Source organism: Cyclopterus lumpus, chromosome 8 (assembly GCF_009769545.1).
Source record: "Cyclopterus lumpus isolate fCycLum1 chromosome 8, fCycLum1.pri, whole genome shotgun sequence".
In the NCBI taxonomy this organism is placed as follows: Eukaryota; Metazoa; Chordata; class Actinopteri; order Perciformes; family Cyclopteridae; genus Cyclopterus; species Cyclopterus lumpus.
In genome coordinates this window covers 753,838-778,832 of record NC_046973.1, presented here as the reverse complement: position 1 = coordinate 778,832, position 24,995 = coordinate 753,838, and the positions used below count along the sequence as shown (strand labels likewise).

The window sequence follows — 24,995 nt, the reverse complement described above, 5'->3', positions numbered from 1 at the left end:
GATTCTATAAACGAAATGTTTATTACGGTGCGTCATTTAAAGTCTCCATATCTTAGTTTGTAATATTTTAAAGTTATTAAATAAATGCAGTACTGAGATGAAGAGAAGGGGAAAGTATCAGAAGATAGAAAGTACTGTGTTAAAGTACAGGTAGCAGTACTTCAACAGGACCTGAGTACTTTTTTTGTGGTTTGTTTTTCTTTCATCATTCAAACGTCACAGAAATAATCATTCATAACTTCCATCATAACCTATATATGTATGTATAGTATATATAACCTTCAATAACGTGTTTCAGTTTGAAGAAAACTGATTAACTTTAAAGAGTGTAGTTTGTTTGAATGATTTATTAAATGATAAATATTGAAGTATTAACATTTTAGGTTTTTTTAATGATTAATTCTCACTATGCATTCGTGATTCATACATTAGAATGTCACTTTCCTCCAAATTAAATGCAATACAAATAAGTCCATCTTGACTATGAACTACGTGTCCCAGAATGCTTCTCGTCAGTACTGACGTCATATTCCCTCGCCTGCGTTCCGCTCGTTTCCTCCTCGCGTCGCTCGGGATTGTTCTGCTCTTCTTACCGACTTTTCTCTCCGGTAGCTCCCGTTCCACAGCCGCGCGGTGTCCGTGAGACCAGCATGGGTCCCGTAGAGGTGAGTTCCGGTTGTTCCGGTGTTTAGTGACCGGTAGAGTCTTTGTTTATTAGCGGAGTGAGTTCTAAACAATAACTCACTCCTGTGTTCATGAAGCTCTTTGTTTGAGGAAAAGAGATTTTAGGCCGAGCTGCGTTCATAATGCTGATGAATGAGTTTCATTATGATTATTAAACTGAATGCGCAGCAGCTTCAACGTGTTGGATATGAAACAACAAGTAAACAAACTCAAAACAACAAGTAAACAAACTCAGACACGTTGTGTGTGGATATGAAAGTAAATAAGATCAAAATAACAAGTATGTTTATTATATTATGTTTATATATAATAAACAACAAGTGTGTTTATTATATATATCATATTTATTATGTTTATTATATATATTATGTTTATTATATATTATGTTTATTATATATTTTATTTTGTTTATGTATATATTTTATATATTATATAAATATTCTATCATATATATATATATATATATATATATATATATATATATATATATATATATATCAGCAAGAGGGCCGCGGGTTCGATTCCCGGTCGGAGCGGTCCTTCTGTGTGGAGTTTGCATGTTCTCCCCGTGGCAGCGTGGGTTCTCTCCGGGCTCTCCGGCTTCCTCCCACAGTCCAAAGACATGCTGCAGGTTAATTGATCTCTAAATGTCCCATAGGTGTGAATGTGAGAGTGAATGGTTGTATGTCCCTACATGTGCCCTCGATGGACTGGCGGCCTGTCCAGGGTGTCCCCTGCCTTCGCCCTATGTCAGCTGGGATAGGCTCCAGCGCCCCGCGACCCTAATGAGGATAAGTGGTATTGAAAATGGATGGATGGATGGATGTTACATATATTCTATGTATATTATATCTTACATATATTCTTATATATAACATATTATATTATGTTTATTATATATTATATATATATAATAAACAACAATTATGTTTATTATATATATTATGTTTATTATAAATATTATTATATATATATATAACAAACAATTATTTTTTATTATATGTATTATATTATGTTTATTATATATATTATATGTTTATTATATATATTATATGTATTATAATATATGTTTATTATATATATTACGTTTATTATATATATTATATAATATAATATGTCCTCCTCTCTTCTCACTCCCTCCATCTCCTGTTGTTGTTGTTGTTGTTGTTGTTGTTGTGCAGCTCCTCCACATGTCGGTCTTCTCCCAGAGCTTTTCCCCCTGCGGTCGGTTCCTAGCAGCTGGAAACAACTACGGAGAGATCGCCGTGTTCAGGTTGGAGACCCTCACAAAGCTCTGCTAGAACAACAACAACAACAACAACAACATCAACAACACTAATAATGATATTCATTGTGTTGCAGTCTGTCTGCAGCCCTGAGCCCAGACGCCACAGCGCTGAGTCAGAAACCGGTTCTCAGGTTCCCAGGTGAGTAACCCAGTCTCTTGTGGCCCTGGTCTCTGCAGCTCATGAGGGCCCCTGGTCTCTAACAGTCTCTTGTGCCCCTGGTCTCTGCAGCTCATGAGGGCCCCTGGTCTCTAACAGTCTCTTGTGCCCCTGGTCTCTGCAGCTCATGAGGGCCCCTGGTCTCTAACAGTCTCTTGTGCCCCTGGTCTCTGCAGCTCATGAGGGCCCCTGGTCTCTAACAGTCTCTTGTGCCCCTGGTCTCTGCAGCTCATGAGGGCCCCTGGTCTCTAACAGTCTCTTGTGGCCCTGGTCTCTGCAGCTCATGAGGGCCCCTGGTCTCTAACAGTCTCTTGTGCCCCTGGTCTCTGCAGCTCATGAGGGCCCCTGGTCTCTAACAGTCTCTTGTGCCCCTGGTCTCTGCAGCTCATGAGGGCCCCTGGTCTCTAACAGTCTCTTGTGGCCCTGGTCTCTGCAGCTCATGAGGGCCCCTGGTCTCTAACAGTCTCTTGTGCCCCTGGTCTCTGCAGCTCATGAGGGCCCCTGGTCTCTAACAGTCTCTTGTGCCCCTGGTCTCTGCAGCTCATGAGGGCCCCTGGTCTCTAACAGTCTCTTGTGGCCCTGGTCTCTGCAGCTCATGAGGGCCCCTGGTCTCTAACAGTCTCTTGTGGCCCTGGTCTCTGCAGCTCATGAGGGCCCCTGGTCTCTAACAGTCTCTTGTGCCCCTGGTCTCTGCAGCTCATGAGGGCCCCTGGTCTCTAACAGTCTCTTGTGCCCCTGGTCTCTGCAGCTCATGAGGGCCCCGTGTACTCGCTGCTCTCCACTGACTGCCAGCTGCTCAGCTCTGGGAACGGAGAGATCAGCTGCTGGAGCTGGAGCGAGCTCATCAAGAAGGTGACGTCTCTTTAAATCTCAGATTATCATGTTTCATTAATGAAAACTTCATGTTTTCATTAATGAAACATGAATTCATGTTTTCATTATTACTTTTTGTTCCCTCAGAACGTGAAATCTTTGTGGACAAAAAGACCAAAGTACAAGTGAGAGACTTCTGTTTTCTATATATTTTCTATATTCTTATATATATATTCTAGTACCGTATTTTCCGCACTATTGGGCGCACTGTCAATGAATGGTCTATTTTCTTTTTTCATATATAACACACCCGACTATAAGGCGCATTAAGCAAAACAAAACAGTCAGTCAAACTTTATTAAACGTGTTCACAATAACTCAACCTTGTTCAGTTGTAACACGTAAAACATTCTGATACCTCTAAATCAGACGTTAGCGTAACTCTGTGGTCTTCTTTCCTTTACAGGTCATCTTCTTGCTTCCTCCACTTCGTACCTTTGATTCATTAATGTTGAATTCTCTGTCAGCGGCTCTATTCTCATGTTCTGCTGCGTGAGCCTTGAGTTTGAAGTCCGCGTCGTAAGCGTGTCTCTTGACAGGAGCCATCGTGGGGTCCTTATACACACACACTGTAATATTATGGCGAAGCACAGTATGAATTACTCCGCGACGCTCCTGACGACGGTAGCTTTAAAGGGGCGTTCACGCCAAACGCGTCTGGATCCCATGAAGTCAACGCAGACGCGTTCGGTTGAAATTCGCCGGACGCGGAATTTGCGATAGACGCGTTTCGCCAGAGTTGAAATATTTCAATTTCCAACGCGAGTTGCAAAACTTTCGCAACTCGCGTTGCCAGCCAATCAGCGTTGAGATGCTCCGCCCGTTGGGCTGCCGCTGCTCTGGTAGCAGCCAATCAGCGTTGAGATGCTCCGCCCGTTGGGCTGCTGCTGCTCTGGTAGCAGCCAATCAGCGTTGAGATGCTCCGCCCGTTGGGCTGCTCTGGTAGCAGCCAATCAGCGTTGAGATGCTCCGCCCGTTGGGCTGCCGCTGCTCTGGTAGCAGCCAATCAGCGTTGAGATGCTCCGCCCGTTGGGCTGCTGCTGCTCTGGTAGCAGCCAATCAGCGTTGAGATGCTCCGCCCGTTGGGCTGCTCTGGTAGCAGCCAATCAGCGTTGAGATGCTCCGCCCGTTGGGCTGCTGCTGCTCTGGTAGCAGCCAATCAGCGTTGAGATGCTCCGCCCGTTGGGCTGCTCTGGTAGCAGCCAATCAGCGTTGAGATGCTCCGCCCTTTGGGCTGCCGCTGCTCTGGTAGCAGCTAATCAGCGTTGAGAAGCTCCGCCCGTTGGGCTGCTGCTGCTCTGGTAGCAGCCAATCAGCGTTGAGATGCTCCGCCCGTTGGGCTGCTCTGGTAGCAGCCAATCAGCGTTGAGATGCTCCGCCCTTTGGGCTGCTGCTGCTCTGGTAGCAGCCAATCAGCGTTGAGATGCTCCGCCCGTTGGGCTGCTCTGGTAGCAGCCAATCAGCGTTGAGATGCTCCGCCCTTTGGGCTGCTGCTGCTCTGGTAGCAGCCAATCAGCGTTGAGATGCTCCGCCCTTTGGGCTGCTGCTGCTCTGGTAGCAGCCAATCAGCGTTGAGATGCTCCGCCCGTTGGGCTGCTCTGGTAGCAGCCAATCAGCGTTGAGATGCTCCGCCCTTTGGGCTGCTGCTGCTCTGGTAGCAGCCAATCAGCGTTGAGATGCTCCGCCCTTTGGGCTGCTGCTGCTCTGGTAGCAGCCAATCAGCGTTGAGATGCTCCGCCCGTTGGGCTGCCGCTGCTCTGGTAGCAGCCAATCAGCGTTGAGATGCTCCGCCCGTTGGGCTGCTGCTGCTCTCGTTGCGCAGGAAGTGGAAGGTATCGAGGCGGAGTCGGTGAAACTCCCCGAGCTGTGTGAGCCTACGGGTGATGTTATGAACCCAGACACCAGGGCGTTAGATGTTCCCACGTTTATGGGATGTCCACAACAAGTATAAAGCAGAACTAGTGGTTATTTCGACCGTGGTGGATGGAGGACTTTATAACTGTTTTTACGGAGACGAGGCACGGAGATAAGCCACGCCCCCTTTTCGCAACTGGTTGCGAAAGACACAAATGAACACAACTTGACTGGTAAACTGACGCGAGTTATAAAGCCGTTTGGTGTGAACGCACCATAATGCTGCATGCGGTGCGGCTTTGTAGTTTACCAAAGTCGTACTAAAACATCTTGACACACAAAACCGCTTCCAGGTCAGTAAACACAGCCAGAATGAATCCATGTGTAAAGCGCTCCGGATTATAAGGCACTGTTGTTTTTTTTGAAAATTAAAGGCTTTTAAGTGCGCCTTATAGTGTGGAAAATACGGTATATATTACATATATTCTTATATATATTATATTACATATGATGCTGCCCTCATGTGCCGTGATACACCAAGTTAGACAAACTCCTTCCTGACATCAGTTGTCTGTTGTCCAGGTTTATTGACGTAAGAGTCAAACTAAAACACACAAAGGGCATAATGAATACAAACAAAATGCTTTCTTGTTAACCTTACACATACACACAATGTAAATATACTGATTCTTCAATGAAATAACTTGCTTTATTTTTAACCGCTACTTTTATGTATTTACTACTGATTTACACATATGTTCCTATAAACTGTATTTTAACATAACTCTTTATTCATATTTATTCTGTCATATGAACAACATTCATAGCGGAGTAGTCATTAACTATGACTCGATGGACTTTGTGCATAAAACTTCTCAAACTAAACATTGTCACAAAAATAATGATCTGCGATCATAAGTAACAATAAAACAAATCAATACCAACGATGCCATCAAGAGGAAAAGATGACTCAACTGAGGCTCTTCCTTCACTTCCTGATTACAAGTTACAAGACATTTCCTGTTTCAAAATAAAACGTAACTTACTGATTTGACAATTGTAACAAAACACATATATTCTTATATATATTATATTATATATTACATATATTCTTATATATATTATATATTCTATGTATATTCTACTCCATCCTCAGGTCCAGTCTGGAGATCCCTGAGATCAACTCCATGTCCATGAACTTCAGAGTGAGACCTTCATGTTTTTATACGTGAATGACACCGAGTACTCCAACAAGTACTCTGTACAGAGTACTGCTACCTGTACAGAGTACTGCTACCTGTACAGGTACAGAGTACTGCTACCTGTACAGAGTACTGCTACCTGTACAGGTACAGAGTACTGCTACCTGTACAGGTACAGAGTACTGCTACCTGTACAGAGTACTGCTACCTGTACAGAGTACTGCTACCTGTACAGGTACAGAGTACTGCTACCTGTACCTGTACAGAGTACTGCTACCTGTACCTGTACAGAGTACTGCTACCTGTACAGGTACAGAGTACTGCTACCTGTACAGGTACAGAGTACTGCTACCTGTACAGAGTACTGCTACCTGTACAGGTACAGAGTACTGCTACCTGTACAGAGTACTGCTACCTGTACAGGTACAGAGTACTGCTACCTGTACAGGTACAGAGTACTGCTACCTGTACAGAGTACTGCTACCTGTACAGGTACAGAGTACTGCTACCTGTACAGAGTACTGCTACCTGTACCTGTACAGAGTACTGCTACCTGTACCTGTACAGAGTACTGCTACCTGTACAGGTACAGAGTACTGCTACCTGTACAGGTACAGAGTACTGCTACCTGTACAGAGTACTGCTACCTGTACAGGTACAGAGTACTGCTACCTGTACAGAGTACTGCTACCTGTACAGAGTACTGCTACCTGTACAGGTACAGAGTACTGCTACCTGTACAGAGTACTGCTACCTGTACAGAGTACTGCTACCTGTACAGGTACAGAGTACTGCTACCTGTACAGAGTACTGCTACCTGTACAGAGTACTGCTACCTGTACCTGTACAGAGTACTGCTACCTGTACAGGTACAGAGTACTGCTACCTGTACAGTGTACTGCTACCTGTACAGTGTACTGCTACCTGTACGATGAAGACAATCTCTTCTTCCTCTCTCAGGACAACAGTCTGGTCTTCGGCGGAGGAGACAACAACGTCCATATCCTGGACCTGGAGCACGGAGTCTTCAAGGTGAGTCAGGTTCACCTGCAAGCCCTGCACCAGGAGACCTGGACCTGAATCTGTGTCTCTGTCCCCAGTCCGTCCTGCAGGGCCACACGGACTACGTCCACTGTGTGAGCGTGAGGGACCGCGAGGCCGAGATCCTGTCGGGGGGCGAGGACGGAGCCGTAAGGATGTGGGGTGAGTGAGGACCGGCGGCCATGTTGGTCTCAGTCTGTGGTTCTATTATAATGTAGTTCTATTATAATGTAGTTCTATAATAATGTAGTTCTATTATAATGTAGTTCTATAATAATGTAGTTCTATAATAATGTAGTTCTATTATAATGTAGTTCTATTATAATGTAGTTCTATTATAATGTAGTTCTATAATAATGTAGTTCTATTATAATGTAGTTCTATAATAATGTAGTTCTATAATAATGTAGTTCTATTATAATGTAGTTCTATTATAATGTAGTTCTATAATGTAGTTCTATTATAATGTAGTTCTATAATGTAGTTCTATTATAATGTAGTTCTATTATAATGTAGTTCTATTATAATGTAGTTCTATAATGTAGTTCTATTATAATGTAGTTCTATAATGTAGTTCTATTATAATGTAGTTCTATAATGTAGTTCTATAATGTAGTTCTATTATAATGTAGTTCTATTATAATGTAGTTCTATTATAATGTAGTTCTATTATAATGTAGTTCTATAATGTAGTTCTATTATAATGTAGTTCTATTATAATGTAGTTCTATAATGTAGTTCTATTATAATGTAGTTCTATAATGTAGTTCTATTATAATGTAGTTCTATAATGTAGTTCTATTATAATGTAGTTCTATAATGTAGTTCTATTATAATGTAGTTCTATAATGTAGTTCTATTATAATGTAGTTCTATAATGTAGTTCTATAATGTAGTTCTATTATAATGTAGTTCTATAATGTAGTTCTATAATGTAGTTCTAACTCTGTGTGCAGACAGCAGGACCGGTCAGTCTGTTCACTGCATCGAGGTCCACAAGTACGAGGTAGAGACTATGATTCCTTCTTACCTTTATTCCTCTTCCACCTCTCCTCCTCTCTTCTCCTTCTTCTCCTCTCCTCCTCCTCTGTTCTTCTCCTCCCCATCTCTCTTCTCCTCTCCCTCCCTCCTCTTCCTCCTCTTCCTCCTCCCCCTCCCTCCTCTCCCTCTTCCTCCTCCTCTCCCTCCCTCCTCTCCCTCCCCCCCCTCCTCCTCCTCTCCCTCCCTCCTCTTCCTCCACCCCCTCCCTCCTCTCCCTCCCTCCCCTCCTCTCCTCCTCTTCCTCCCCCCTTCTCTCCTCCCCCTCCTCTCCTCCTCCCCCTCCTCCTCCTCTTCCTCCTCCCTCTCCTCCTCTTCCTCCCCCCTCCTCTCCTCCTCCTCTTCCTCCTCCTCCTCTCCCCTCCTCCTCTCTCCTCCTCTTCCTCCTCCCTCCCCTCCTCCTCCTCCCTCCTCTCCCCTCCTCCTCCTCTCTCCTCCTCTTCCTCCTCCCTCCCCTCCTCCTCCTCTCCCTCCCTCCTCTTCCTCCTCCCCCTCCTCCTCTTCCTCCCCCCTCCTCTCCTCCTCCTCTTCCTCCTCCTCCTCTCCCCTCCTCCTCTCTCCTCCTCTTCCTCCTCCCTCCCCTCCTCCTCCTCCCTCCTCTCCTCTCCCCTCCTCTCTCCTCCTCTTCCTCCTCCCTCCCCTCCTCCTCCCTCCCCTCCTCCTCTCCCCTCCTCTTCCTCCTCCTCCTCCCTCCCCTCCTCCTCTCCTCCTCCTCTCCCCTCCTCTCTCCTCCTCTTCCTCCTCCTCCTCCCTCCCCTCCTCCTCTCCTCCTCCACTCCTCCCCCTCCTCTCCTCCTCCCCCTCCTCCTCCTCTTCCTCCTCCCCCTCCTCCCTCTCCTCCTCTTCCTCCCCCCTCCTCTCCTCCTCCTCTTCCTCCTCCTCCTCTCCCCTCCTCCTCTCTCCTCCTCTTCCTCCTCCCTCCCCTCCTCCTCCTCCCTCCTCTCCTCTCTCCTCCTCTTCCTCCTCCCTCCCCTCCTCCTCTCCCCTCCTCTTCCTCCTCCTCCTCCCTCCCCTCCTCCTCTCCTCTCCTCTCCCCTCCTCTCTCCTCCTCTTCCTCCTCCCTCCCCTCCTCCTCCTCTCCTCCTCCCTCCCCTCCTCCTCTCCTCCTCTTCCTCCTCTCCTCCCTCCTCCTCCTCTCCTCCTCTCCTCCTCTCCTCCTCCTCTCCTCCCTCCTCTCCTCAAGTCTCCATTGTGTGTTTCAGAGTTGTGCTCGTCCTCAGTTTGGTAAATGGATCAGCTGTTTGACCACCGACTCTGACTGGATGGTAAGAAGTAAACTTATTCATCACATTGATTATGTATTGATCACATATTGATAATGTATGGACCACTTATTGATCACATATTGATAATGTATGGACCACTTATTGATCACATATTGATAATGTATGGACCACTTATTGATCACATATTGATAATGTATGGACCACTTATTGATCACATATTGATAATGTATGGACCACTTATTGATCACATATTGATTATGTATGGACCACTTATTGATCACATATTGATAATGTATGGACCACTTATTGATCACATATTGATAATGTATGGACCACTTATTGATTATGTATTGATTATATATTGATAATGTATGGACCACTTATTGATTATGTATTGATCACATATTGATAATGTATGGACCACATATTGATTATGTATTGATCACATATTGATTATATATTGATCACATATTGATTATATATTGATCACATATTGATTATATATTGATCACATATTGATAATGTATGGACCACATATTGATTATGTATTGATCACTTATTGATTATATATTGATCACATATTGATAATGTATGGACCACATATTGATTATGTATTGATCACATATTGGTAATGTATGGACCACTTATTGATCACATATTGATCATGTATGGACCACTTATTGATCATATATTGATCACATATTGATAATGTATGGACCACTTATTGATTATGTATTGATCACATATTGATCATATATTGATCACATATTGATCATGTATGGACCACATATTGATTATGTATTGATCACATATTGATTATGTATGGACCACTTATTGAATATATATTGATCACATATTGATTATGTATGGACCACATTGATTATGTATTGATCACATATTGATCATGTATGGACCACATATTGATTATGTATTGATCACATATTGATTATGTATGGACCACTTATTGAATATATATTGATCACATATTGATTATGTATGGACCACTTATTGAATATATATTGATCACATATTGATTATGTATGGACCACTTATTGATAATATATTGATCACATATTGGTAATATATTGACCACTTATTGATTATATATTGATCACATATTGGTAATATATTGACCACTTATTGATTATGTATTGATCACATATTGATTATGTATGGACCACTTATTGATTATGTATTGATCACATATTGATTATGTATGGACCACTTATTGATTATATATTGATCATGTATGGACCACTTATTGATTATATATTGATCACATATTGATTATGTATGGACCACTTATTGAATATATATTGATCACATATTGGTAATGTATGGACCACTTATTGATTATGTATTGATCACATATTGATCATATATTGATCACATATTGATCATGTATGGACCACATATTGATTATGTATTGATCACATATTGATTATGTATGGACCACTTATTGATTATATATTGATCACATATTGATTATGTATGGACCACATTGATTATGTATTGATCACATATTGATCATGTATGGACCACATATTGATTATGTATTGATCACATATTGATTATGTATGGACCACTTATTGAATATATATTGATCACATATTGATTATGTATGGACCACTTATTGATAATATATTGATCACATATTGGTAATATATTGACCACTTATTGATTATATATTGATCACATATTGGTAATATATTGACCACTTATTGATTATGTATTGATCACATATTGATTATGTATGGACCACTTATTGATTATGTATTGATCACATATTGATTATGTATGGACCACTTATTGATTATATATTGATCATGTATGGACCACTTATTGATTATATATTGATCACATATTGATTATGTATGGACCACTTATTGAATATATATTGATCACATATTGGTAATGTATGGACCACTTATTGATAATATATTGATCACATATTGGTAATATATTGACCACTTATTGATCACATTGATTATGTATGGACCACTTATTGATCACTTATTGGTAATGTATGGACCACTTATTGATCACATATTGATTATGTATGGACCACTTATTGATTATATATTGATCACATATTGACTATGTATGGACCACTTATTGATTATGTATTGATCACATATTGACTATGTATGGACCACTTATTGACTATGTATTGATCACTTATTGACTATGTATTGATCACATATTGGTTATGTATGGACACTTATTGATCACGTCCTGTCCTCCAGCTGTGTGGTGGAGGTCCGTCTCTGTCTCTATGGCATCTCCGCTCTTTGTCTCCGACCTCCGTCTTCCCTCTGAAGGGCGTCCAGAGACAGACCACCTTCTACCAGGACATGGTGAGGGGAGCTGCCTGTCTGTCTGTCTTCGCTCTGCCTGTCTGTCTGTAAACTCCTCCTCCTCCTCAGATCCTGGCGGTGGGTGAAGGCCCGGCCGTGTCTCACTGTCTGCTGGGTGGAGAAGTGAAAGCTCAGATCCCGTGTACGCCTCAGAGCCTCAACACGCTGCAGCTCAACACCAGCAGCACCGAGCACAGGGTGAGTCCCTGAACGCACCGCGGCCTCCTTCAGCACTGGATCAGGGTTACCATGACAACTGAACTGTTTGTTCCTGTTTGTTAGGTTCTAACGGTCGGAGGCAGCAGCGACCACATCGACGTGTTCACCAACCTGTCGTACAGAACCTTCTCACTCAGCTTCTGATGCTCCGTGCACACACACACACACACACACACACGCACACACACACACACACACACGCACACACACACACACACACACACACGCACACACTCTAAATGAACATTTGTGTGTGACAGTATGAACATCTTTTGTATCATTTATTCTGAAGATAATAAAATATTTTTGTTTTATACAAACTGTTGTTAGTAACGACCCATAAAGCGTCATTGAGGGAAACGGAGTTCCGAATTTTAAAAAGTTGAACTGAAGTTTTTTTTATTATGATAGCAAAAAAAATACATTTATATTTTCACAAGTTTTTCTTTACAACGGCGCTCTTCTTCTGTGGTACAAAGCTGAACTCACATCTCAAACAAACTCATTCCATGTGTGGCGTTCAGGAGCAGAATATATATATCTGGACAGACGGCGGTCGGGTTTCCCTTTGTTTCAAACCAACCAAGAGTTTATTTTATATACAAGCTGCTCACCCACAATGCATCTGGAGTAACGTCCTCACCTGATGAGGCATTCAGGGACTGAGATGAGCGTGGGGAACAACAGCCGCTTGTAATTTATGACCAAGTTCAAGGAAACCCGTCAGATCGGACGCAGAGAGACGGTGGGCGGGGCTTCAGGCGGCCGACAGACAGGCCTGGCGGACGCTCTGGGCCCAGGTGTTGAGCAGCTCCGTCACCGAGTGCTTGTCAGGAAGCTGCAGCAGTTTGGACGTCATGTTCCTGTGGACCGACTGCAGGAACCCGTTTGCACCTGGTGGAGGAGGCGGGTCATCAATCAACATGTGATCAACCATCAGTAACACACTTCCTGTCTGAAAATCTCACTGCACCAGATTTCATTCATTGCTCATGAGATTTCATGTGGTCTGGTGGTCTCACCGTACTGGTCCTTGTCGTCGGCCAAGTATGGACTCCGATCAGGATAATCGGCCGGAACACTGAGCTGTAGGGGGGGAACACTGGGAAGGTTCTTGTCATCTGCGAACAGAACCAACAGAACCGGGTCAGAACATCCTGACGGAGTCAAATGTAGCGCGTGTACTGGTTCCAGTGGTCTAGCGTGTGTACTGGTTCCAGTGGTCTAGCGCGTGTACTGGTTCCAGTGGTCTAGCGCGTGTCCTGGTTCCAGTGGTCTAGCGCGTGTACTGGTTCCAGTGGTCTAGCGCGTGTACTGGTTCCAGTGGTCTAGCGCGTGTACTGGTTCCAGTGGTCTAGCGCGTGTCCTGGTTCCAGTGGTCTAGCGCGTGTCCTGGTTCCAGTGGTCTAGCGCGTGTCCTGGTTCCAGTGGTCTAGCGCGTGTACTGGTTCCAGTGGTCTAGCGCGTGTACTGGTTCCAGTGGTCTAGCGCGTGTACTGGTTCCAGTGGTCTAGCGCGTGTACTGGTTCCAGTGGTCTAGCGCGTGTCCTGGTTCCAGTGGTCTAGCGCGTGTCCTGGTTCCAGTGGTCTAGCGCGTGTACTGGTTCCAGTGGTCTAGCGCGTGTACTGGTTCCAGTGGTCTAGCGCGTGTACTGGTTCCAGTGGTCTAGCGCGTGTCCTGGTTCCAGTGGTCTAGCGCGTGTCCTGGTTCCAGTGGTCTAGCGCGTGTACTGGTTCCAGTGGTCTAGCGCGTGTACTGGTTCCAGTGGTCTAGCGCGTGTACTGGTTCCAGTGGTCTAGCGCGTGTACTGGTTCCAGTGGTCTAGCGCGTGTACTGGTTCCAGTGGTCTAGCGCGTGTACTGGTTCCAGTGGTCTAGCGCGTGTACTGGTTCCAGTGGTCTAGCGCGTGTACTGGTTCCAGTGGTCTAGCGCGTGTACTGGTTCCAGTGGTCTAGCGCGTGTCCTGGTTCCAGTGGTCTAGCGCGTGTCCTGGTTCCAGTGGTCTAGCGCGTGTACTGGTTCCAGTGGTCTAGCGCGTGTACTGGTTCCAGTGGTCTAGCGCGTGTACTGGTTCCAGTGGTCTAGCGCGTGTACTGGTTCCAGTGGTCTAGCGCGTGTACTGGTTCCAGTGGTCTAGCGCGTGTCCTGGTTCCAGTGGTCTAGCGCGTGTCCTGGTTCCAGTGGTCTAGCGCGTGTACTGGTTCCAGTGGTCTAGCGCGTGTACTGGTTCCAGTGGTCTAGCGCGTGTCCTGGTTCCAGTGGTCTAGCGCGTGTCCTGGTTCCAGTGGTCTAGCGCGTGTACTGGTTCCAGTGGTCTAGCGCGTGTACTGGTTCCAGTGGTCTAGCGCGTGTACTGGTTCCAGTGGTCTAGCGCGTGTACTGGTTCCAGTGGTCTAGCGCGTGTACTGGTTCCAGTGGTCTAGCGCGTGTACTGGTTCCAGTGGTCTAGCGCGTGTACTGGTTCCAGTGGTCTAGCGCGTGTACTGGTTCCAGTGGTCTAGCGCGTGTACTGGTCCTGGTCTTTACCCAGTTTGCAGACCAGGTGCACGGTGCCGTTGTTGCTGCAGAACGAGGGGTCCAGGTTGACCAGGAACTTGCCGTCCAGGCGGGCCACCTCTCCCTGCAGGATGTTGGGGATGGTCTGCCGCTCGTCTTCCTCGTGCTTCCTCTTCCTCACGGAGACGTTGGGCCCCCTGAGAACAACAACAACAACGACGATGACTTGTATGTCTTTAACGGCTCCTTCCTGTTTCAGAGGCCGTTTGTGAAGAGAACCTTTATTTGTGTAATTAAATCGCTGACCCACGTGGACGACATTTTGATTTAAGTAAGTCCCCATCGGCCCTGGTGTTACATTATAATACATCACATCATATTATAATACAGGTAGATGAAATCAAGCATTCTGATTGGTTGGGAGTGAGTCACGGGGTGTCTTCAGCCATAATGTCCTGTTTACATTAATCTGAGGTTCCATATCAGTGGAACTCAAAAGGCCGTTAGTTTCATTTCAAGCTTCACAGAAACATGTTTGATGAACTTTGATACTTTAATGATGGGTAGAAGAAGAGGAGCTTCAGGTGGACGTCATGCTGCCGTAGATAAGAAAGACATTGAGACCTATGAAATGTTGTGCAACGAAGCGGGCAATTAACTGCTTCACCAACTGGTGCGGGGAGAGAGAGCTGGGGGAACCGTAGACCTGAAGACCATAACCAGAGAAGACCTGAAGACCATAACAAAAGAAGAGATGAATGAAATGCTGCAGGATTTCTATGGCCATGGAGAGGGTGACCACTACGGGGTCAGCAGTTACGGCTACCTGCGTTCGGGACTGAACAGATACAACGATCCACGTTGATCCACATTGACTCGGTGCTGGTGTTTGATGAAGGACTGCGCGTTCACGGCCGCAAACAATGACGACAGGGACACGACAAAACAAATCATCATGGATCCATACCAGCCTGCGATCTAGCCACGATAAAGGCCTCACTGGATCCGACCAGAGGGTCTAGTTAGAAAAGTCTGGTTCGATATCCAACTGCACTTTGGACGACGAGGGAAGGAGGGTAACCGCCAGCATGACATTCAATGAGGAGACCAAGAAGCATAAAGATCCACGGGAGCCAAGGACAGTGGGCGTGGCTCCATGTATTCTCTTCCAGGAACCCCCGCTGTCCTGGATCTGTCACTCCTACCCCGACACACCCAGAGAAGATGAGTAGGAGCACATCTGTAGGTCTCGGCTTTAGGAGGATAATCTTTACGCGCTTTAGCCAGCCAACCCTAACACGCATTAATAATAATGATCGCAGGTACAGAATGGTGCCAATGGGTGTACATTATCTCGGAACAATATTGCCCAAGCTATGCAAGTGGGCGGGCACAAACATCTACACCAATCACTAATGCTGTTTGGAAGCAAGAGAAATCAAGTCAGTGAGTGGACGTGAACCCCAAAGTTTCTTCAAAGCTACGGGCACCAAATCTAAATGAAAGACAGCGTTGGAGTGATAAGAATAATTAAAGCTGCAAGCAGCGATGTGCGGGTCCTCGTTCCTCCTCCACGTCGGGGTGCTGGCCGGACGCCGGCTCAAGCGGTCCGGGAATGTCTGCGACCGTCGGAGTGAGCGTCTGCGAGTTAGCCGTGTTTTCCTGCACGGAGCAAAGCTGGAAATTATACTGTACTGCAAACAGTCCACCACTTGCTGTATCCACCGTATGGCCCGAGACAACATGCATCAACATAATACATTTAAAGGGGATCTGATCAATGGCCTTCATCAGGAGTTTAGTAACGTATAGTGGTAAGAAATACACAAAAAATAATAAAGAAATCACACAAACTGACTTCCGGTACCGTTTAGAGCATGGTTCCAAGAGACCTTCTTTTCAGTTGACATGTTTTACATATGCCTACCAAGTTTCATTAATGTAGGTGAAGCGTAGCACCGGGGCTGCTTAAATTAATGTTTGTAGGGGGCGCTATCGAGCCATATTGCCATTCTGAAGCATTAAAATCGTATCAGGTAACTACATCTTTGACTTTAAATGTGTGTGCTAAGTTTAGTTATGTTTGGAGCATGTTACATTGGTTTATTCGGTCACGGCGAAGGATCAGACCTCACCGCCCTTCAACGAGTCCATACAATCTTCACAGTGAAGCATTATCAAGGTCTTAAGTCTATTCTAAAAACATTCTGAGAGGGATCTGATTAATCTGTGAGGAGAAGGGTAAAAGAGTAGAAAACATGTAACCTACTGTTGCCACTAGGTGGCGCTATGACTAGAATGCAAAATTATCATATGGATGTCTTCAGGGTCAGTGTGTCATGACATATGAGAAATATGGAGCAGATTACATAATGTATTAAAACAACTTACATTTTTATGGTGAATGGTGTTCTTTGCCGTTTAAAACAAAGTTTTATATTTTTTAAATCCTTTGATAACTTTTCACTACTAACTGCCCGACTTTGGAATGAATCAGGTTTAATCTCTTGGAGGAGTTCGCTGTTTTACAACTCCCCAAAACGTGAAGAAAAGGTTAAAAATGTGCCACTAGGTGGCGCTATGACTAGAATGCAAAATTATCATATGGATGTCTACAGGGTCAGTATGTCAGAAATATGAGAAATATGGAGCAGATTAGATCATGTATGGCCGAGTTAAAACAACTTACATTTTCATGGTGAATGGCGGTTCTTTGAAATAGAACCCTACGCACATAGTTTTGAATTTTTAAAATCCTTTTATAACTTGTCATGGCTAAGGTCTCTAGAACACACTGCCCGATTTTGTAATTAATCGGGTTTAAGCTCTAGGAGGAGTTCGCAGTTTTACAACACCCAAAAAAGTGGAAAAAAACGCAAAAAATGGCGATATTGAGCGATTGACTGCAGCGCCCCCTAATCTTCAAATATTATGACAAAATTAGGGAACGTTAAGGGACTCAATGTGGACATATGCTAGCGATTTGGTATGGATAGGCCAAGTCATTTGGAAGTTATTTGTCTTTAAATATGAGGCCGAACCCCTTAAAATGCAATGAGATATCAACAAGCTTTTGATAACTGTTCATGACATTGAAGCAATAATGAACCACAGAAATGTTCGTAAAGATCGGACCCAGCGTTTAGGAGAAAATGGAGAAAACGTGTTTTTTACAAAATTCAAAATGACGGAAAATCTAAGTTGGCGCATTTTATGGCCACCATGAACTTTTTTGTAGAGCAGGTCCAAGTGGACAGGTGTACAACATTTCAAGTCAATTGGTCATTGTTAGCAAAAAGCGTAGGCTTTTTTGCCTCAAGGGGGCGCTATAGAGACATTTCTTTATACCCAAAGGCGAGACCTCTAAAATATCACATTTTTCACCAGTCCTGATATGTAAGTCAAATTTAACAACTTTTGGGATATGATAAAGGCCCCAAAAACACTTTCATTGCTAGAGAAGAAGAAGAATTCCACGAAAAACAAAAGGTTCCTCTACGACGAAGTCGTCACGACGACCCTAATGATGATAATATCCTTCTGGAGAAGGCACTTCACCACCGAGCCACCGGCAAAGAGAGAGAGTGGTCAGAAGTGATGTCATCAGAGACGAAGGGGAGATGATGCACAAGTAATGGAGATATCCAAAACAACATGAACAAACGTAATGTTTAAATTAAATATTATTGTTTTGCAAGTGTATTGCATTGCCATTTTTGTTATTTTAATGGTAACTTTTATAAAATGAGCAATGTGAATGAATGAGATCTAGCTAGGCCAGCGGTCGCCAACCCGTCGCTCTCCAAAATAAAATGAAAATAAGTTTAGAAACACATTGTTCCTCATTCTCGAACATTTTCTGAAGTGTCTTGTGAAATGTTTTCTAACGGACTTCAGAAGGATCTCTGATCGCCTGATTCATGAACGCCTGTAAATGGGTTCTTCCACAGCGGAAGTGTTCTCAGCTGTTCTCCCGATGAGGGGAACGTAGTCCTGGTGCTGCAGGTGTAATAAAAAGCCTCAAGTTGTGAAGTCTGGACAGTCTGTTCCTCTCAATAGGGAGATGTTTCTGTCACCAAGGCAGAGGTCAGAGGTCAGGGATCTCGGGCTTAAAAAGGTTGATGACCACTGAGCTAGGCTAACAAACGTGATGTTCCCAACGCTGTTTGTCTGTTGCATAGCAACAGACCCACACACAGGGACTATTTTCTCTCGGCTACTGAAATGCGATACCTAACGTTTGGTGGCTACAACTATTTCATGCTGAAAGGCAGCTTAATATTTACTTACTATTTATAATGTCGCTCGCAACCGTATTATAAAAGCAATAAGGTCCTCGAGGCAGGACTGTATCGTCAATAATGTCCTGCTCAAGGGTTTAACAACAACAACAACAACCTTGAACCGGACATTATTGACGATACAGTCCTGCCTCGAGGACCAGGACCAGAACCTGGACCAGAGCCTGGACCAGGACCTGGACCAGGACCTGTGCCGTGAGAAGAGGTCGTATTCTCCTGATGTTGTTCAGCATGTACCTACAGGAGCGTGTTGTTGTGGTAATGTTGTCAGTCAGGGAGAGTTGACTGACAGGTGTCACTCCGAGGTTCCTGGCAGTCGGAGTCGGAACCAGCACTGAGTTGTTGAAGGTGATAGTCAGGTCGTGGGTGGGAGAGCCTTTTACTGGTTGTCAGGTCCAGAGAGTAAGAGATGAAGAAGTGGTCAGAGACAGGAAGTGGAGTTACAGTGAGGTTAGCTGTGGAGCAGTTTCTGGTGAAAATATAGTCAAGGTGGTGTCCAGCTTTGTGAGTAGGGGAAGGACTGAGAGAGAGAGCAAAGGAAGACAGGAAGAGTAGCAGGTCACATGACTTCTCTGTCTGGATGGTAAAGTCACCCAGAAGGATGAGCGGGGGGCCATTTTCTGGGAAGTTTGATAGGAGGACGTCTAGTTCTTCCAAGAAGTCTCCCAAGGAACCAGGAGGACGGTAGAGAACAACAATGGTTAGATGAACCGGATGAGTAACCGTCACTGCATGAAACTCAAAAGACAGTGGGGTACATAATGGAAAAACCCCATTTGGGGGAGATGAGTAGACCTGAACCACCACCCCGACCAGAGGGTCTGGGTGTGTGGCAGAAGGAGAGGAGAGAGCAGCAAGGGTAGATGTTGTCTGGTGTGATCCAGGTCTCTGAGAGCCAGGAAGTCCAGCGATTGCTCAATAGCAAAACCAGAGATGAAGTCTGCCTTGAGGTTAGCTGACTGGCAGTTCCAGAGGCCCCCTGTGACGAGGTGCTGGGTCTGTGTGGAGCGGGTGTACGTACGTAATAGGGGGGCCGTGGATGGCGGTCATGGCGGGGGCGAAGGTCCGGTACAGGGAATGGTTGAAGACCGGGGAGCGGATGTTGGCCATGACGGCGTCCAGCAACGGCTGACACAAGTACTGCTGCTTGTTGGGCACCTGGGGGGGCGGGGGGGTCGGCTAGAAACGACAGAGACAAAAGGTTAGAATCACTGCATCCCATAATAAGGTTATAAACACGGCATTCCACAATAACAGAAGTTATAAACACCACATCCCATAATAAGAGGTTATAAACACCACATCCCACGATAAGAGGTTATAAACACCACATCCCATAATAACAGAGGTTATAAACACCACATCCCATAATAAGAGGTTATGAACACCACATCCCATAATAACAGAGGTTATAAACACCACATCCCATAATAACAGAGGTTATAAACACCACATCCCATAATAACAGAGGTTATAAACACCACATCCCATAATAAGAGGTTATAAAAGCCACATCCCATAATAAGAGGTTATAAACACCACATCCCACGATAAGAGGTTATAAACACCACATCCCATAATAACAGAGGTTATAAACACCACATCCCATAATAACAGAGGTTATAAACACCACATCCCATAATAAGAGGTTATAAACACCATATCCCACGATAAGAGGTTATAAACACCACATCCCATAATAACAGAAGTTATAAACACCACATCCCATAATAACAGAGGTTATAAAAGCCACATCCCATAATAACAGAGGTTATGAACACCACATCCCATAATAACAGAGGTTATAAACACCACGTCCCATAATAACAGAGGTTATAAACACCACATCCCATAATAACAGAGGTTATAAAAGCCACATCCCATAATAAGAGGTTATGAACAACACATCCCATAATAATAGAGGTTATAAACACCACATCCCATAATAAGAGGTTATAAACACCTCATCCCATGATAAGAAGTTATAAACACCTCATCCCATGATAACAGAAGTTATAAACACCACATCCCATAATAACAGAAGTTATAAACACCTCATCCCATGATAACAGAAGTTATAAACACCACATCCCATAATAACAGAGGTTATAAACACCACATCCCATAATAACAGAGGTTATAAACACCACATCCCATAATAACAGAAGTTATAAACACCACATCCCATAATAACAGAGGTTATAAACACCACATCCCATAATAACAGAAGTTATAAACACCACATCCCATAATAACAGAGGTTATAAACACCACATCCCATAATAACAGAGGTTATAAACACCACATCCCATAATAACAGAAGTTATAAACATCACATCCCATAATAACAGAGGTTATAAACACCACATCCCATAATAACAGAAGTTATAAACATCACATCCCATAATAACAGAAGTTATAAACACCACATCCCATAATAACAGAAGTTATAAACATCACATCCCATAATAACAGAAGTTATAAACACCACATCCCATAATAACAGAGGTTCTAACATGAAACTCACCACGGCCATGTCGTTCTTCAGCTTTTCCAGAGCTATTTCACACTTCTGAAGCGTCTTCAGGGGACACCTAAAGGTCAGAGATCAGAGAGGACAGACAGGTGAGACAGGTCAGAGGAGGACAGACCGGTCCGAGGACAGACAGAGGACAACACAGGACAGACAGACGAGGACAGACAGGTCAGAAGACAGATAGGACAGAGGACAGTCAGAAGACAGACAGGTCAGAGGAGGACAGACCGGTCCGAGGACAGACAGAGGACAACACAGGACAGACAGACGAGGACAGACAGGTCAGAAGAGGACAGACCGGTCCGAGGACAGACAGAGGACAACACAGGACAGACAGACGAGGACAGACAGGTCAGAAGACAGATAGGACAGAGGACAGTCAGAAGACAGACAGGACAGACCGGTCCGAGGACAGACAGAGGACAACACAGGACAGACAGACGAGGACAGACAGGTCAGAAGACAGACAGGACAGAGGACAGTCAGAGGACAGACAGGTCAGAGGAGGACAGACCGGTCCGAGGACAGACAGAGGACAACACAGGACAGACAGACGAGGACAGACAGGTTAGAAGACAGACAGGACAGAGGACAGTCAGAGGACAGACAGGTCAGAGGAGGACAGACCGGTCCGAGGACAGACAGAGGACAACACAGGACAGACAGACGAGGACAGACAGGTCAGAAGACAGACAGTACAGAGGACAGTCAGAGGACAGACAGGTCAGAGGAGGACAGACAGGTCAGAGGAGGACAGACTGGTCCGAGGACAGACAGACGACAACACAGGACAGACAGACAGACAGACGAGGACAGACAGAGGAGAGACAGGTCAGAGGAGGACAGACCGGTCAGAGGACAGACAGAGGACAAACAGGTCAGAGGACAGACAGACAGAGGACAGACAGGTCAGAGGACAGACAGACAGAGGACAGACAGGTCAGAGGACAGACAGACAGAGGACAGACAGGTCAGAGGACAGACAGACAGAGGACAGACAGGTCAGAGGACAGACAGACAGAGGACAGACAGGTCAGAGGACAGACAGGTCAAAGGACAGACAGAGGACAGACAGGTCAAAGGACAGACAGAGGACAGACAGGTCAAAGGACAGACAGGTCAGAGGACAGACAGGTCAGAGGACAGACAGAGGACAGACAGGTCAGAGGACAGACAGACAGAGGACAGACAGACAGAGGACAGACAGGTCAGAGGACAGACAGGTCAAAGGACAGACAGAGGACAGACAGGTCAGAGGACAGACAGGTCAAAGGACAGACAGAGGACAGACAGGTCAGAGGACAGACAGGTCAAAGGACAGACAGAGGACAGACAGGTCAGAGAACAAACAGGTCAAAGGACAGACAGAGGACAGACAGACAGAGGACAGACAGGTCAGAGGACAGACAGAGGACAGACAGGTCAGAAGACAGACAGACAGAGGACGGACAGACAGAGGACAGACAGACAGAGGACGGACAGAGAACAAACAGGTCAGAGGACAGACAGAGGACAGACAGGTCAAAGGACAGACAGGTCAGAGGACAAACAGGTCAGAGGACAGACAGACAGAGGACAGACAGAGGACAGACAGACAGAGGACGGACAGAGAACAAACAGGTCAGAGGACAGACAGAGGACAGACAGGTCAGAGGACAGACAGAGGACAGACAGGTCAGAGGACAGACAGGTCAGAGGACAGACAGGTCAGAAGACAGACAGACAGAGGACGGACAGAGAACAAACAGGTCAGAGGACAGACAGAGGACAGACAGACAGAGGACAGACAGGTCAGAAGACAGACAGAGGACGGACAGACAGAAGACAGACAGAGGACAGACAGGTCAGAAGACAGACAGAGGACGGACAGACAGAAGACAGACAGAGGACAGACAGGTCAGAAGACAGACAGACAGAGGACAAACAGGTCAGAGGACAGACAGAGGACGGACAGACAGAGGACAGACAGGTCAGAAGACAGACAGACAGAGGACAAACAGGTCAGAGGACAGACAGAGGACGGACAGACAGAAGACAGACAGACAGAGGACAAACAGGTCAGAGGACAGACAGAGGACGGACAGACAGAGGACAGACAGAGGACAGACAGAGGACGGACAGACAGAGGACAGACAGAGGACAGACAGGTCAGAAGACAGACAGACAGAGGACAAACAGGTCAGAGGACAGACAGAGGACGGACAGACAGAAGACAGACAGACAGAGGACAAACAGGTCAGAGGACAGACAGAGGACGGACAGACAGAGGACAGACAGGTCAGAAGACAGACAGACAGAGGACAGACAGACAGAGGACAGACAGACAGAGGACAGACAGGTCAGAAGACAGACAGACAGAGGACAAACAGGTCAGAGGACAGACAGACAGAAGACAGACAGAGGACCTGGTGTTTGGGTCCGTCAGGATGTTCAACAGACTCTTCATCTTGCTCAGGTCTTTCTTCCGGTCTGTAACAAACACAACCTGAAGTTATTGATCAGGCCGACCAATATCTGACCAATCAATCACAAATATGAATACATGTTGTCCTGATTGGTCACATGACTCAAAAAACAGCTGCTGATTAACTGCTGACTTAACTAATCGATTGATTGATGAATAGATTACTGGATGACTGGATGAATGGATGACTGGATTAGTGGATTACTGGATGAATGGATTACTGGATTAATGGATGAATGGATTAATGGATGAATGGATTAATGGATGAATGGATGAATGGATGAATGGATTAGTGGATGAATGGATGAATGGATTAGTGGATTACTGGATGAATGGATTACTGGATTAGTGGATTACTGGATGAATGGATTACTGGATGAATGGATTACTGGATGAATGGATTACTGGATTAGTGGATTACTGGATTAGTGGATTACTGGATTAGTGGATTACTGGATGAATGGATTACTGGATGAATGGATGAATGGATTACTGGATGAATGGATGAATGGATTAGTGGATGAATGGATTAGTGGATGAATGGATTACTGGATGAATGGATTACTGGATGAATGGATTACTGGATGAATGGATTAATGGATGAATGGATTAATGGATGAATGGATTACTGGATTACTGGATGAATGGATTAGTGGATTACTGGATGAATGGATTACTGGATTAGTGGATTACTGGATGAATGGATTACTGGATGAATGGATTACTGGATGAATGGATTACTGGATTAGTGGATTACTGGATTAGTGGATTACTGGATGAATGGATTACTGGATGAATGGATGAATGGATTACTGGATGAATGGATTAGTGGATGAATGGATTACTGGATGAATGGATTACTGGATTAGTGGATTACTGGATTAGTGGATTACTGGATGAATGGATTACTGGATTAGTGGATTACTGGATGAATGGATTACTGGATGAATGGATTACTGGATGAATGGATTACTGGATGAATGGATTACTGGATGAATGGATTACTGGATGAATGGATGAATGGATTAATGGATGAATGGATTAATGGATGAATGGATGAATGGATTACTGGATGAATGGATTAGTGGATTACTGGATGAATGGATTACTGGATTAGTGGATTACTGGATGAATGGATTACTGGATGAGTGGATTACTGGATTAGTGGATTACTGGATTAGTGGATTACTGGATTAGTGGATTACTGGATGAATGGATTACTGGATGAATGGATGAATGGATTACTGGATGAATGGAT

At 44.9% G+C, this 24,995-nt stretch overlaps 2 protein-coding genes across 7 annotated transcripts in view; one reads left to right on the top strand and one right to left on the bottom strand.

The window, feature by feature from the left end:
* Positions 1-523: 523 nt before the first annotated feature.
* thoc6 (THO complex 6) lies at positions 524-12,259 on the top strand. Of its 2 annotated transcripts, none has more exons than XM_034538896.1 (13): positions 524-665; positions 1,866-1,957; positions 2,047-2,111; positions 2,878-2,981; positions 3,090-3,121; positions 6,013-6,061; positions 7,019-7,090; positions 7,159-7,261; positions 8,056-8,105; positions 9,340-9,402; positions 11,610-11,720; positions 11,790-11,918; positions 12,003-12,259. In XM_034538896.1, the coding sequence occupies exons 1-13, from the start codon at positions 651-653 to the stop codon at positions 12,081-12,083; spliced, it is 966 nt and encodes a 321-aa protein (XP_034394787.1). In that variant the 5' UTR covers positions 524-650; the 3' UTR covers positions 12,084-12,259. The 2 variants fall into 2 exon arrangements, with proteins under 2 accessions (XP_034394787.1, XP_034394786.1); XM_034538895.1 differs by having other exon boundaries at positions 525-665; positions 3,090-3,127.
* The window catches only part of med15 (mediator complex subunit 15), a 25,840-nt gene continuing 13,054 nt past the window's right edge, over positions 12,210-24,995 (bottom strand). For 4 of the 5 annotated variants that reach the window (XM_034538868.1, XM_034538870.1, XM_034538869.1 and 1 more), the window contains exons 13-18: positions 23,679-23,742; positions 21,265-21,331; positions 19,759-19,916; positions 14,467-14,633; positions 12,962-13,060; positions 12,315-12,833 (exon numbers count right to left, since the gene is read on the bottom strand). In XM_034538868.1, the coding sequence (XP_034394759.1) occupies positions 12,697-12,833; positions 12,962-13,060; positions 14,467-14,633; positions 19,759-19,916; positions 21,265-21,331; positions 23,679-23,742 (692 nt within the window). In that variant the 3' untranslated portion in view covers positions 12,315-12,696. Of the gene's footprint in view, positions 12,834-12,961; positions 13,061-14,466; positions 14,634-19,758; positions 19,917-21,264; positions 21,332-23,678; positions 23,743-24,995 lie in introns of all 5 variants that reach the window. The other variant, XM_034538871.1, reaches the window with a different exon arrangement.

Coding starts and splice junctions, on each gene's coding strand:
- thoc6 (XM_034538895.1), top strand. Junction 6,062..7,018: donor CCATGTCCATGAACTTCAGA/GTGAGACCTTCA, acceptor TTCCTCTCTCAG/GACAACAGTCTGGTCTTCGG. Junction 7,262..8,055: donor CGGAGCCGTAAGGATGTGGG/GTGAGTGAGGAC, acceptor CTCTGTGTGCAG/ACAGCAGGACCGGTCAGTCT.